The sequence below is a fragment of the Rhinatrema bivittatum genome, chromosome 2 (genome assembly GCF_901001135.1).
Source record: "Rhinatrema bivittatum chromosome 2, aRhiBiv1.1, whole genome shotgun sequence".
In the NCBI taxonomy this organism is placed as follows: domain Eukaryota; kingdom Metazoa; phylum Chordata; class Amphibia; order Gymnophiona; family Rhinatrematidae; genus Rhinatrema; species Rhinatrema bivittatum.
The window spans coordinates 368,477,576-368,493,973 of NC_042616.1; the positions used below are offsets into that span (position 1 = coordinate 368,477,576).

At 45.3% G+C, this 16,398-nt stretch overlaps 1 protein-coding gene across 1 annotated transcript in view; it reads right to left on the reverse strand.

The window, feature by feature from the left end:
• Positions 1 to 1,223: 1,223 nt before the first annotated feature.
• The window catches only part of LOC115083293 (aryl hydrocarbon receptor repressor-like), a 321,633-nt gene continuing 306,458 nt past the window's right edge, over positions 1,224 to 16,398 (reverse strand). Inside the window, exon 5 of the mRNA XM_029587101.1 lies at positions 1,224 to 1,244. Within this exon, the coding sequence (XP_029442961.1) occupies positions 1,224 to 1,244 (21 nt within the window). The remainder of the gene's footprint in view (positions 1,245 to 16,398) is intronic.

A 16,398-nucleotide genomic window follows, 5' to 3' on the forward strand; every position in this document is an offset into this window, starting at 1 on the left:
ACTCAAATCTCCCATTATTACTGCACTACTAATTTGATTAGCCTCCCTAATTTCTCTTACCATTTCACTGTCCATCTCATCATTTTGGCCAGGTGGACGGCAGTATACATCTATTGCTATATTCTTCCCCAACACACAAGGTGTTTCTACCCATAAAGATTCAGTTGTACATTTAGTCTCTTGTAGGATATTTATCCTGTTGAACTCTGTGCCATCCCGGACATAAAGCACCACCCGCCACCAAGTTGCTCCTCTCTATCATTGCTATATAATTTGTACCCAGGTACAGCACTGTCCCATTGGTTATCTTCCTTCCACCATGTCTCTGAGATGCCAATTAAGTCTATGTTATCATTCACTGTTATATACTCTAACTCTCCCACCTTACTTCTTAGACTTCTGACATTAGCATACAGACATTTCAAAGTGTGTTTTTTGTTTGTATTAATTTTCTACTTTTCAGGTAACAGGGATAATTTGGAATCTTTTAGCTCATGAGATTCTCTACTTTTAGGTACATGTACTACATTTCTTATTATTAGAGCCTCTCTATTCAGATGCCCTAACTCTAATGCTTCATTAGTATCCTTCGAAGATACGTCCCTTCGAACCATGTGCTACTGACTGTCGGCTTTCCCCTTTGTTCTAGTTTAAAAGCTGCTCTATCTCCTTTTTAAAGGTTAGCGCTGGAGGAGGAAGTGACGTTACGCTTCCGAATGGCTGCCTAAGGCACTCACTCCCCAACCCGACTTGCTAACCCTCCACTTATTTAGCGCATCGGACTGCCAGATGCCCAGAAAAATAATCAGAGCCTTTAGGCACATATCGAGGATGTCGGCCAGGAAGAAACCGCTGGACCTCAGGCACTTCTCCTATGAAAACGCAGCCACGCGGCCCATGGAGACTCCACTCCCGGAGGGGGTAGAGAGTGAAGATGGCCGGGAGGAGTCACGGGAGCCAGCCAATGCAGCTGTGCATCCCCCGATAGTGGCGGCGGCAGATCTGCCTCTCTCAAGAGGCAATTTCCAAATGTGCTTTGGAGATCTAAAAGCGGACATGGGTTCACTGAAGGAGGAAATCAGATCCATGGTGTCGAATCTCTAGAGGGACCATGAAGCACTGGGGACCGTGTTGAGGCCGTGGAGCAGCGCGTAGGTGAAACGGAGGAAAGCCAAGAGCTGCTACAAAGGGAGGAGAAACACCTGCATGCTGATAATTTGGCTTTACGTGAGTGGCTGGATGACCTGGAAAATAGGTCAAGAAGGGGCAATTTGAGATTCCAGGGTGTGTCTGAGGAAGCTGCGTACATGGACTGCAGTGTCGTGGTCAAGGATATTTGCAATCTCCTTCTCTTTAATAACAACCCACCAGAAGGTAGTGCAGAAATACTCTTGGACAGAGCACATAGAGTGTTAGCTAAGCCCCGTGGAAACCAGCCTAGGGACATAGTGGTGTGTTTCCACTCTTATCATAATCAAAGAAAGAGTGATGGCACAAGCGTGTAAGACAAAGAACATTACGTGGCAGGGGTATAACACTGAAGTCTTTCAGGAACTGTCCATTTATACTATCAGGAAGAGGCGAGAATTTAAGTACATTGTTACCACATTACGCCAAGGTGAACACCACTACAAATGGCTCTTCCCATTTGGACTGTCTTTCACTATTTGGGGAGTCACATCCCGAGTTAAAACTGTGGATGAAGCATGGGCTATTTTACTAGCTGCCGGCTTGAAAATGAGGGGAAATGACACCACTTCAATGACAGTGAGCTCGGAGCAGAAGGGGACGAATCAAAGATGGCAGAGCGTCACTTCTGGAGGAAAACAGCTGAGACGACAGTCTGGGGGATCCGCCTCATCTAAAGATACTAATGTTTGAAGCCGGACTTATGCAGAATTCACTACTTGTGTTTCCTAGTTTTTTTCTGGAGGTTCAGGACAGTGGGGTAATCCCCTCATTCATTAATATGATTTACTACATTTTCATTAAGGGTATGAGTTGATATCAGCGAGGACTTAATGTGCATTCTGTTTTACGCAGTTATACTATAAGGGTCGGGTGGCGGGCGCCTGGGGGCGATTGGAGTGGTCATTCCTCAAGAAGGAGAAGGGCACTGGGGGGGGGAGAGGGAGGGAGAGGGGGGACTGGGATGGGGAACTGGGGAAGGGTGAGGGGGCTAGGCTGGTTTCTCTAAGAGTATCTAACAGGGAGCGTGGGAGGACTAGGGACTGGTATCCTGGGAGGAGGGGGGAGTTCAATTCCTGGTTTAAGGTTTGGGGATGACTTTGACGGTTTTGCAGGGGAGAGAGATCTGAGATTTTTGCTTTATGGCAGGGCTTAAAATTCTCTCATGGAATGTGAAGGGACGTAACACTTATCTCCAGTGGAAAAAATTAATGTCTGATGCCAATAGCATGCATGTGGATATTATCCTCTGCCAGGAGACTCATGTCAGAAAAAGACATGAACGCATGTTAATGTCCCAGCAATTTCCATGTCAATTCTTTGCAGCTTCTAACAAGCTAAAGAAATATTGCAGGGTGGGAGTGATGTTTGCAAAGTCACTGGTAGTGGATGTATTGTCGGTTATCTGAGATATTAATGGTCGATATATAATAGTGAAGTTTAAATTAGACAACCATTTGTATACGTTAGGAAATGTGTATTGTCCTAACCAAGGGCAGGGAAAGTTTTTGGAAACCTTCTCGGGCGTATTACATCAGTGGACGGAAGGTTCTCTAATTATAGGGGGCGATTTTAACCTGACCCATTACCCTTATCTAGATCACAGTGGAAGGGGGGGAGGGGGATTCTTCTAGGGCTAATAGAGCGGGTCTCAAGAATTTAATGACTGACTGGGACTAATTGATATTTGGAGGTTTCTACATCCTACAGAATGGAATTATATGTTCTTCTCCAAGGTACATCAAGTATACACTCGCATTGATTTTATATTGATAGATAAAGCTCTGGTTAGCAAGGTTCTGCACACCGATATCGATCCTATAACATGGTCCAACCATGCTTCGGTGTGGATTAAATTAAAAAGGGAGTTCAGACCGGGAACTAAAGGACCATGAGAGCTTAATGAAAGCCTCCTAGAAGATATCCCCTTCTGTAATAAGTTGAAGGAAGAGATGGGTCAATATCTGGAGGACAATGATACAGGAGAGGTATCCAAGTGAACAATCTGAAATTGCTTCAAATCTGTAGCTAGAAGGCGATTGATATCCCGGGCTTCATATTTACATAAAGAACGAGAAAAGACAAGGGAGACACTATTGTATAAAATTGGGAGGTTAGAACTACAGCATAAAAGCAATTTAAACTGTAATCTTGGCAGGCAATTGGAATGGCTTCGCCAGGAACTTCATAAATTGAATGCACAAAAAATTGCGTTCCAACTGGACAGGATACGACAGGACTATTTTGAAGGAGATAATAAGGCGAGTAAACTACTGGCAAGGTCGCTTAAGGCTAGGGCTCAGCAGAATCAGATTTTGAAAATTAAAGATAGACAGGGACAAATAGTAATGGATAATGATCTGATCCGAGCTCGCTTTTCTCAATTTTACGAAGAACAGTATGCACCTTGACTCGATATTAGCCAAGCTAAAATTGATGCCTATCTAGAGGGGGTCAACTTTCCCAAACTAGAAGACAGTAGTCAGGATAGCTTAAATAAAAGTATAACGGTAGAGGAGGTAATTCATGCCATACAGGATTTAAAGATGGGAAAGTCGCCAGGAATGGATGGCTTCACGGCAGGCTTTTATAAACAGTTGGTTGATGTGGTCGCCCCTCCCCTGGTGGATGCCTTCAATGAACTGCTTAGAGAGGGTAATGTAGCTAATGATTCAAAGAGCAGTGTTACTTAAGCCTGGACGAAATGCCACCCTCTGTGGGTCGTACAGACCTATCTCACAACTGAACTTAGATTTAAAACTTCTGGCAAAGAAGTTTTAAATCTAAACTGGCCCAGCGACTGAGTAGACTGGCGGGGCAGCTGATCCACCTAGATCAAACAGGGTTTATACCCGGGAGACTGGCTGCGGATAATGTGAGGCGGGTAGTAGATCTGGTGTGGCGGGCTAGAGAATCTAAGATCCCACTGGGGCTTCTCAAGATAGATGCAGAAATAGCTTTCGATCTCGTACACTGGGATTATTTGTTTTCAGTGTTAAAGAAATTCAGGATTGGGGAGAATTTTCTTATGTGGATTAGAAAGCTCTACGCTCAGCCTAGTGCATGTATTAAGGTTAATGGGGGGTACTCGCCAGTTTTCCCCATATGTCGCGGGACTCGACAGGGGTGCCCGCTCTCGCCATTCCTGTTTGCTTTATACCTTGAACCCCTGGCAATTAAAATGTGAGTGAGATATTCAGGGTTTATGCATCAGACAGGAAGAATATAAGTTGTCGATGTTTGCAGACGATGTCCTGTTTACGGTGGTAAACCCTGTGGATTCACTTCCATACCTCATGGCTGAACTTATTCAGTTTGGGAAAATATCAGGTTACCGGCTGAATGTGGAGAAATCCGAATTCTTGAGTATTACTTTGTCCCCAGACCAGATGACAACCATTAGTCTTCAATTCCCCTTTAAGATAGTGACCACAGGAGTCGGATATTTGGGAGTAATGGTGGGTAATCAATTAGAGGACTTATTTCGCCTAAATTATGAGAAAGTCTGGGGGGCCATACTGAAAGTTTTGCAAATTTGGGAGAGAAAGCCCTTGTCCTGGCTGGGACAAATATTCGTGGTGAAAATGAATATCCTACCCAGATTAAGCTACCTATTCCAGACATTGCCCATTCCAGTCCCCGAGGATATAAATGGATATATAGCAGCAGTGTCTGTTTCATTATATCTGGAAAAGGAGACCACCTAGGGTGAATAGAAGGATTATGCTACTACCAAAGGATGGAGGAGGACTGGGGGTCCCCTGCCTAAAGCGCTATTATTTAGGATCACAATTACAGGCAATCATTAGCTGGCACCTTAGCGGTTCTGAGAAAAGATGGGTAGGACTGGAGGATGGGCTCATGGGTGATAGACCCCTGGCTCCTTTGGTATGGTTGCCCAGAGCTAATCGCACATTACCGGGGCTAGTTCCACCGATAGTGTTAAAGTTATGGGATACATGGAAGGAAACACTAGTGGGGAGGTGAAATTTCTTTTACAGATCACCTATATTCTATAATACTGGCTTTATTCCAGGCTGCTCCCTCACTAGGGAGAAAAGATGGGGCAAAATGGGATGTGTACGGCTGGAGCAGGTGTGGGATGGCACTCACCCCAAACACTTTTCGGATCTTGAGATTGAATTTCCTTTTGACAGAACTAATTACTACTTTTATTTGCAGTTAAGTCAATTTATTTCTGGTAGGGAGGTTCCATCAGACTTAAGCAAGGGGAAAACGCTGTTTGAGGGTTTTTGTGAAAAAGCGCGATGTAACTAAGGGCATCTCAAAAATTTATAATTTGTTACTTGTGAAGCCAAAGGAACCCTTTCCATATATGACAGCATGGGAGAGGGATCTGCACCGTCCAACTGCAACAAGTGACTAGGAAGCCTGTTATGCCGCTATTAGGAGAAGTTCTATCTCTGCCGCAATTATTGAACAAGGATATAAACTATTATTCAGGTGGCATCTCACTCCCACTCGACTTGCTAAATTCTCTGGTGCAAGGAATGGGAAATGTTGGAGAAGTTGTGGCCTTGCCGGTACCTATTTTCACATGTGGTGGGAATGCCCAAAGGTGGTAGAATTTCAGGATAATATTAAGGATTTGATTACAACACTGGTAGGTGCTATTACGGAGTTAGATCCTGTAGATGTGCTTTTGAGTATTTCTCCGTTAGGGGCCGGAGCCCCCGTACCATTCATAGGAAGACAGGTGTTGATAGCGGCTAGGGGAGCTTTGGCTTACTCGTGGAAAGAGCCGCTTGTCCCGAAGCTACATATGGTTACACAACGGCTACAGAAGGTTTATTATTTGAACCACTTAACCGCTGTAACTATTCCCTCAGTAAAGACGGCCAGACTAACCCAGGTAAGGGATAGGGCCCTATCTCTAGCAGGACCCACAATATGGAACAATATGCCATTAGAAAACAGACTACAAAGTAACATCAAAACCTTCAAAAAAAGTTTAAAAACATGGCTATTTAAGCACGCATACCACAAAGAGAACTGAGAGCAGAAAACAGGGAAATTTTGGTTGCAGTCAGTCTAGCTCACACTCACACACCTTGTTTCTTTAAGTGTGTGCATCTCATTGCCTTATCCTAAACTATTCTTTCTTTTTAAACAACAAAGAACCAAAATAAAGTAGTATGATATCTCATAACTGAGTAAGAGGAAACCGGACATGACTTATAACACTCACCAAATTATATTTTTTTATGAAACTATGTTACAGTAAATTAACGGCACCTGTTTAAGAGTTTAGAATTCCAGATACTGGATTTTACACATAGTTTTTGTGCCCTATTGTGAACCGTTGTGATGGTACCCGCTTAACGACGGCATAGAAAATACTTTAAATAAATAAATAAATAAATAAACTCGACAAAATGTGGCAGCCCTATATGCAGTGGCGGAATAACATAACCCAGAGTACCGAAGTGAAGAAGTTCTCAGTGGCGAGTGTGGCGCCACTGAGGAAAGAAAGTCCTCAGTGGCGAGGTATTGCTTAGTATATTTGTATTCAGCCTAAACTCCAACATACAACATGTTCGTGAGGGAAACCGGGGGAAGGAGGGGAGGTAGAGGGTGGGGATCATTGGTATAAATGATTTAAACAACAGAGACCATTTGGTATATATCCAGTTATTTCCAGATTTGAGCAGTAGATGATGGTAACTTTCTATTAGTATGCAGTTTTTTCGATATCTATATTTCTGTCATGTTAAGCCATGATATGTTATGATATGTTATGTATGTTCCGACAATTCATCTGTTGAGTTTCAACATCTGTTGTTTAATAATAAAATTTAAAAAAAAGTTAGCTTTAGCAGCCTGGTTCCACCCTGGTTAAGGTGGAGACCATCCCTTTGAAAAAGATCCCCCTTCCCCAAAAGGTTCCCCCGTTCCTTACAAAACTGAATGCCTCTTCCTTGCACCATCATCTCATCCACACATTGAGATTCCAGAGCTCTGCCTGCCTCTGGGGACCTGCACATGGAACAGGGAGCATTTCAGAGAATGCTACCCTGGAGGCTCTGGATTTCAGCTTTCTACATAACAGTCTAAATCTGGCTTCCAGATCCTCCCTCCCACATTTTCCTATGTCGTTGGTGTGTCCACATGTACCACAACAGCTGGCTCCTCCCCAGCACTGTCTATAATCTTATCTAGGTGTCGCACGAGGTCCACCACTTTTGCACCAGGTAGGCATTTTACCGGGCGATCCTTACACCCACCAGACACCCAGCTATCTACATTCCTAATAATTGAATCACCAACTATGATGGCCGACCTAACCCTTCCCTCCTGGGCAGTAGCCCTGGAATACACATTCTTGGTGCGCGAGGACAATGCATCATATGGAGAGCAGATCCTTGCTACAGGATCATTTCCTGTTGCACCAGGTTGATGCTCTCCAACCAGGAGACCATCCTCCTCCAAGGCAGCACCAGGGCTGCCAGACTGGAGTTGGGACTTAGCTACTATATCCCTGAATGTCTTATCTATATACCTCTCTGTCTGCCTCAGTTCCTCCAGGTCTGCCACTCTAGCGTCCAGAGATCGAACTCGTTCTCTGAGACAGGAGCTCTTTACACCGGGTGCACACATACTACCTCTCACCAGAGGGGCAAAAAAATCATACATGTAACACTCGATACAAAAGACTGTAATACCCCCCTCTTGCTGCTGGACTGCTGCCTTCATCTTAATTTTGTTCAGTTTCTAGTTAATTTTATGTTGTTATGGGAGTTGGAATGCGTACAATTAGAGTCCTTTAAATGTATTAGTGTATTCACTATTTAACTGGTTGTGATTATTTATTTATTAAAAAACTTTTCTATACCATCATTAAGTTAGATTACCATCACAACGGTTTACAAAAAGGCACAAATAGAAATAAAAGTTGATTAGTACAGATAATGTAGTATAGGTGTGCCATCCAGGGCCGGTGCAAGGGGATTTGGCGCCCTAGGCGAGCCTTGTCCCTTGCGCCCCCCCCCCCGTTGCGCCGCCACCCCCGGTCTCGGCCCCGATTCCTACCTCATTCTCGATCACGCCCGCTGACTGTGGTTTTCCAGTCACAAGCAGGTTGGGCACTGCTCGCGGCCCGCCAAGTCTCCACTCCTCTTTGCCACCGCTTGCGGCCCCATATGACTCGCACCCAGTGGCGCAACAAGGGTCTCCGGACAATGCATTTGTGTGCCTTTCCAGCATCCCCCCCTTAATCCTTCTTGTACTAATGCTTAAGGTCACAGAAAATCAGTGGCATCTCTAGACAGAAGAATGGGGGGGGGGGGGGAGCCAAAATGCCATTTCTTCATCTCACCCACCTCTATAGTGTGGATCCTGCTTTAAAATTGGTTATAAAGAAAAAGTATTAATAAAAAAGTCCAAAGGGTCTTCTGCGTAATTTTAAAAAGCTGGCCAGTTTCACACTATAAAATTATTTGATAGCCTCATTCAACTAATTCTATAGGGCTATGAGAGTGAAGTCAGGAATATATAGGAAGGAACAGAATGTCAATACAAATCCTGCATCTTCAGTTCTCTAACTCTGTGCATCCACTGAAATTCCTCCAAACAATGGAGCTTGAATGTTTCCCTTACAGCTCATCATACCAAAAGATATTTTCAAATTCTGGTATCACCTCACAATAACAGCAACACAAACACCTTCCACTGCCAGGCACATTGTGAACTAACACAAAACCTCGCAAAAAAGACACTCAAAATCTATACTGCAATCCCATTGTAACACAACAGTAATAACACCAAGGACTCAAACAACAATAACCCTACCTGTGAAAAAGCAAGGGTAAATATTACACTGGGTCCTAGAATACCAATACACCACCTACTGAGGAAACAAAACAAACCTGATTGCTAATGATCCCTATACAGACACTATATGCAAGCAGAATCTCTCATCATGGTCACACATACAGAGCAGAGACAGACCTCTCATCAAATACAGAATAAAGCCACATAAAGTATAAACAGAAATGTGCAGACAAAAACTGAACTGTAAAACGCATCACGCCAGACTCTATACAGTGTAACAATGGAAAAACAAAAATTTCACCATTCCTTGTGAAACAAATCAATAATATAAAGATATATAAATCATTAATCATAATTATAAAACCATACAAATAAGATAATTTCAAAATAGCTGATGAATAGAATATCCAATAATTAAAGATTAATGCAAATTTTGAAAGCTTTACCAAACACCAATAAAATATTTCAAACAGCAGACACATCACATACTACCCAATAATTAAAATGGTAATCAATCAAGAAAAATGAACTTAAAAAGCCACCTTTACTTACCCTCTCCAGCAGTTCTCCTACTCCTTTCCCTTGCAGGCCATACCAGAAGCAGCAGTAGCTGCTGAAGCTGTCCTCACAGTCCTCTTCCTTAGGGACCACAACCAGTCTCTTCTCTCTCTCTCTCACACACACACACACACAAGTCACACCCTCAGGACCAGTTTCTGTCTCTCACACATCACTCATCTCCCCAACCAGTCTCTCTCTCTCACACACACACACACACACACACACACACACACACACATACCAGTCACCTCTCTGGCCAGTCTCTCTCAATCACACAATGCTCTCGCTCTCTTTTACTAACACACAGGCTTTCAATCACACACATGCTCTCTCTATTTCACTTACACACAAGCTCTCAATCACACACGTTCTATCTCACTTACAAACAGGCTCAATCACACACATGCCCTCTCTCACAGCCACAAGCCAGCCAAAAACATGCTCCATCTCTCTCGCACACACACACTGACACACACAAGCACCCTCCCTGACTCACATATACACCACACACATACAGAAGCACTCTCCCTGTCTCACATACACATTACACTCACAGAAGCACCTTGCTTTCAGACTTACAGCATTTTTCACTTTTACTAAAAGTGAAAGTGATGCTCCCAACCATTAAATAAGAAAACCACATCCCTATCAGAAGGCGAAATGACACCCTTCCTTCAGGTTCTGGACTCCCAAGGGACAGCCACCCACACAGTACAGCTTCTCTTGTTTTACGCATTAAGGCAATAAAGCAAGTGTCTTTCTTCAAACTATCAGTCGTATGATTATTCATGTGGGAGATATGGAACAGAAAGACATCCTTAGTCAGCTTCCCTTTTAAATGGGAAGACTCCAGTCTTAGTCATTTAAAAATATAAATTTTCTAAAGGCTTTAAAAAAAAAAAAAAAAAAGCAAAACTGTTTCAGATTGGAACTATTCTAGACTTCATGCTTAAATTATGCTTCAAAAAAAAACAAAACCCACCTGGCATCAGTATCTTAAATTTGTGATTTTGCTGAGATGAACATTTTAAATACTTTAATTTTTTTTTTTACTTTAGTATTTGTCTCTACCCACTTTGTTAAATTTTATTTTCCAGCAGAGGTATGCTTAAAATTTAGTAATTTCATCTTTCATCCAACTTTTCAACAAAATCAGCACAAACGTTGAGGTATATGTATTATCACACTTCATTTTTTTAAACTGGTAGATTCCTTTCTCACATACACATCACATACACACACACACAGAAGCTCCATTCCTTTCTTACATATACAACACATCACACACACACACACACACACACACACACACACAGAAAGAAGATTGGTGCAGCCGGTCTAGCTGATCACATGGCCGAAGAAAGGAAGATCGGTGCAGCCGGAGACCAGCCGCCGAGACTTAAGGGGCGCCGCGGCAGGCAGCCAGCCCCCGACTCTCCCTGCCTCCCCCCCAGTGCCACCCTCCCGACGCCCCCCCTTGGTGGTCCAGCAGAGGGCCAGGGAGCTATCTGCCGTTCCTGGGGCCTCGGCTGCCACTAAGCAAAATGGCACCGGTGGCCTTCAGCCCCTGTCACATGGTAGGGACTAAAGGTCACCGTCGCCATTTTGCTTAGTGGCAGCGGAGGCCCTGGGAGCGGCAGATCGCTACCGGGACCTCAGCTGGACCACCGGGGGAGGGTGACACTCGGGGGGGAGGCAGGACGAGTCGGGAGCTGGCTGCCTGCCACGGCGCCCCCTAAATCTCTACGCTTGGTCTCTATCTAGGCGAGACGAAGGCTGGCAGAATTTTGAAAGGGCACTTTTTGCCCTTTCAAAATTCTGCTGCCTGCCACGGCGCCCCCTACGTCTCGGCGCCCTAGGCACAGGCCTAGCTTGCCTAGTGGTTCCGCCGGCCCTGGTGCCATCATAGAACTGTAACATATTTGTTATAATAAAAAAACTCTTAAGTTGAATTTAGTTGAACTGTTGGTTAGAAAACTTCTGTACGGTTCAAGGCTAAAGTTAGCACTCTAATATGTATTTGGAGATAGTAGAAAGAAATTAAAAAGTGATTACTTGGTAGAGATTAGAGGTGTGCATCCGTTTTCCACGTATTTGTAATCCGCAACTTATTTTGTCCTATCTGTTAAATACGTGGGGAGGCGAAACGCATCGCGACTCCCCACGTATTAAACAGATTTCTGTTTTATTCGGCCTCTTAAATAAAAATTTAAACGCCCCACCCTCCTGACCCCCGAAGACTTACCAAAACTCCCTGGTGGTCCAGCGGCGAGTCCAGAAGCCATCCCTGCATTCTCACACCCACGTTTGCCGGTTTCATCATGACGCCGATAGCCTGTGTCACAGGGGCTACCGGTATCATTGGTCAGTCCCTGTCACATGGTCACCGGCGCCATCTTGTGCTCCTACCATGTGACAGGGGCTGACCAATGGCACCGGTAGCCCCTGTGACATAGTATGGGCAAAGGCTTTCGGCGCCATTTTGAGTCCTGGCATCGGACGGCAGGTCGCTCTGGGACCCTCGTTGGACCCACAGGGACTTTTGGCCAGCTTTGGGGTGCCTCCTGACCCCCACAAGACTTGCCAAAAGTCCAGCGGGGGTCTGGGAGTGACCTCGTGCATGCCGGCCGTCCGATGCCAATACTCAAAATGGCGCCGATCGCCTTTGCCCTCACTATGTCACACATAGTGAGGGCAAAGGCGATCGGCGTCATTTTGAGACGCAATCGCCTTTGCCCTTTGCCTTTGCGTCTCAAAATGGCGCCGATCGCCTTTGCCCTCACTATGTGTGGCATCGGACGGCCAGTGTGCACAAGGTCGCTCCCGGACCCCCGTTGGACTTTTGGCAAGTCTTGTGGGGGTCAGGAGGCCGCCCCCAAGCTGGCCAAAAGTTCCTGTGGGTCCAACGGGGGTCCCGGAGCGACCTGCCGTCCGATGCCAGGACTCAAAATGGCGCCAATAGCCTTTGCCCATACTATGTCACAGGGGCTACCGGTGCCATTGGTCAGCCCCTGTCACATGGTAGGAGCACAAGATGGCGCCGGTGACCATGTGACAGGGACTGACCAATGATACCGGTAGCCCCTGTGACACAGGCTATCGGCGTCATGATGAAACCGGCAAACGTGGGTGTGAGAATGCAGGGATGGCTTCTGGACTCGCCGCTGGACCACCAGGGAGTTTTGGTAAGTCTTGGGGGGGTCAGGAGGGTGGGGGGTTGTAGTTAATTTTAATTTTAGCTGGGACAGGAATTTAACTCGCCGTAGTAACGTATTGACAGATCGACAACTTATGGAATTCTCCATACTTCCGCATGAAACGGAATTGATCCCCCACGAATACGTATCACGAATGCAACGAAAACTTTTTGGCTGCACATCCCTAGTAGAGATGTGCATTCTTTTATCACAAATTAGGCTATTTCAACGAATTGCCTAATTCGTCGTGGTTCGGGGCACCCGAACCCCGAAACGGATTTTCCCCGAACTTCGGGGAAAATTCGTTTTTTGGGTTAGTGCGGGGGGGGGGGGGGGCACATTTATTAAAAAAAAACACCCCAACCCATGCTCCTACCATGTGACAGGGGCCGACTAATGGCACCGGTAGCACTAGTGACATTGTAAGGGCAAAGGCTATCGGCGCCATTTTGAATACTGGCAGCTGATGACCCGAGTGCAGGAGATCGCTCCAGGACCCCCGCTGGACCACCAGGGACTTTTGGCAAGTCTTGGGAGGGTCAGGCCCTTGTCACATGGTAGGAGCTCAAGATGTCACATGATAGGAGCACAAGATGGCACCGGCCGTCCATTGCTCCTACCATGTGACAGGGGCCGAACAATACCACCAGTAGCCCCTGTGACATAGTAAGGGTAAAGGACACCGTCGCCATTTTGAATACTGATTCATGGTAGGCCCGACGGCCTGAGAGGGAGACATCGCTCGCGGGACCCCGCTGGACCACCAGGGCTTTTAATAAGTCTTGGGGAGGGATCGGGATGGTGGAGGGGTTGTAATAAAATAAAATTGAAGGGTTGGAGTGGTTTTTTTCCGACGTCTTTTTTTCCGATGGTTTTTTTCCCGATTCATTTTCTGACTCATTTTCTACGATTTGTGCCGCCAAAAAACAACCCGCAGAAAAAAGACATTTTTCAACGAAGTGCACGAACCAAAATCCAACCCGACATGGAAAAACTAAGCTCATCTCTATTACTTGGTGCTTAATTTGCGTTCGTTTGTTTTTCTTCATTCTCCTTATAAAAAGCTTGTTTAAAAAGCCAGGTTTTTAGGCTTACTTTGAATAGTTTCAGACTTCTCTGCAGTCTTATTTCGAGTGGCATTGAGTTCCATAGTACGGGACCGGCCAGAGACAGCGCTTGCTCCCTTACTTGCGTGAGACGTGCTGATTTCACAGATGGAACAGTTAATAGCGCCTTATTAGCTGATCTTAGATTTCTGTGTGGTACGTGTACCCGAAATGCTGTGTTTAGCCAGTCTGCCTTTTCATCATGGATTAGTTTATGAATTATGCACAGTGCTTTATATTGAATTCTTTGTTCGATAGGAAGCCAGCGTAGTTCAGCCAGGGTTCCTGTTATGTGGTCTCTTTTCTTTTTTCCTGTTAATACTCTGGCAGCTGAATTCTGCAGTATTTGAAGTGGTCTAATGGTTAGTTGTGGTAATCCTAGTAGGAGGGAGTTACAATAATCAGTGCTAGCAAATATCATGTATTTATTTTATTTATATTCCACCTTTCAGGCATTTCAAAGCAGATTACATTCAAGTACTGAAGGTATTTATATTCTCTCAGAGGGCTTACAATCCAAATTTGTACCTGAGACAATGGAGGGCAAAGAGACATGTCCAAGTTCACAAGCAGCAGCAGCAGGATTTAGATTTTGGCTTCCCTAGTTAAAAGTCCACTGCTCTAATCACTAGGATATTCTTCTATGCTGTCCTCCACTCATTGCAGAACACATCTCCTGTACCTTACTATCGGGCCGATACAGTACCGACGTGTAAAAAAAAGTGCGGCAGTGTCCGGCGTCCGCTCATTTCACATGCGCACATTTTGGTTCGCAATCTGCTCGATTCAGTATTCAAATTAGACACAAATCCAAGCGGCACCAAAGGAATGCCAAAAACGCGCCTAAGAAGCGGTGGGCGTTCGCAATCAATTTTACTGTATAGGACGTTATAGAGTGCCTATACAGTATACAGGGTGCGCTGCTTCCATACCTGTCATTTCTATGGAACGGGAAATGTCATTTTGAAAATATAATGAAATGTTCCATTCCAAACGTTTCATCGATCTGGAAACTTATCCCGTTTTTCCCCCTTTGTGACATCATCGCCACATCATAATCCTACCTTGCATGTGTATATAAGCCGCATCGCCAAGTAAAAAAGTCCCTTTGTATTTGGTTCAGGCCAGAACAGAGTGGTTACAGCGGTACCTTTGGATATCATTCGGAAGATCAGCAATGCTTTCAGCAGGTAAGGGCATACTATTGGATGGTTCTTTCCAACAGACCCCGCATGGACACCAAATAGACACTGGGACCTCTGCCCTGAGCATCCGGACGTCCATAATCGGAGGCCCCGCTACCTTCCACATCCAGGCGCTCAAGGCACTCAAGGCAGCAGCCATGGACGTTGGAAGGCAGCGGGGCCTCCGATCATGGATGTCCGGAAAAAGGCGGGAACATCCATGATCAGAGGCCCCTACCTTCTACGTCCGGGAGCTCAAGGCGCTCAAGGCAGCGGCCATGGACATATCCATATGTACCACGACGGCCAGCTCCTCCCTAGCACCCTCTAAAATCCTGTCTCAGCAATGCTTTTTCACCAGTCAGGCAAGTTATCAAGCGATAAAATTGCCAATTACAACACAATCCTAACTTTCCCTACTCTGCACATGCACCTGGAGACACATCCTTGGTGTGAGAGGATAAGGTTTAAACTGGAAGCAGTTATTGGCTACAGGATCACTTCTTGCCACACCAAGGTGATAATCTCCTTCCAGGTTACATTGCTCCTCCAAAGTAGCACAAGGGCTGCTATACTGGAGTAGGGATTGCTATATTTCTCTGAAGGTCTCCTTTCTGTACTTCTCTGTCTGCCTCAGCTCCTCCAGGTCTGCCACTCTGGCCCCCAGTGATTGGACTCATCTTCTGACAGCCTGGATCTCTTTGTATTTGGTGCAAAAGACTGGACAGCCCTCATCTCACTGCTGAATGTCTGTCTGTACCTTAGTTTTTGTTGAGTTGTTAAAGTTTTTAATGCTCTTTTAACTGTGGATATGTTTAAATCTAAAGGTTTTAAATTTGATTATTAGGTATATTTTATGTTAGTTTGTCAATGACCGGAGGAAGTGACGTCATCCAGCGAAGATGGCGGCTTAAATCTTCTCTCCCGCACTTACCTCCGAATAATCAGCTATTACTCCCGACTTTGGCATGAGAAAACACCGTTCTGAGTATTTTCAGGAGCTCTCCTCAGCGACAACATGACGACCTGAAAAAAAGCGGTGGATCTGCAGCAATATTCTTTCGATGCCGGCGGATCATGATTCGCGGCCCTGAGTGGACACACGGAAGGAGAAGGCCCGGATGGCGTGGGTATTAAACAACGGCCAGAGGTACAGGAGTGCAAGGACGGGGAGGACCCTGTACTTAAGAAAGATATACAATTTGAAAATTGACATCAAGACTCTAACAGAGGAGTTCCGGGACGCTATAACGTCAATTCGGGCTGACATACAGGAGATGGGTCATCGAGTCGAGGATACTGAGAGTCGGCTCGAGGAGCAAGAAACTCAGAAAAAAACATTAAAGACAGACATTACCCAATTACAGCAGG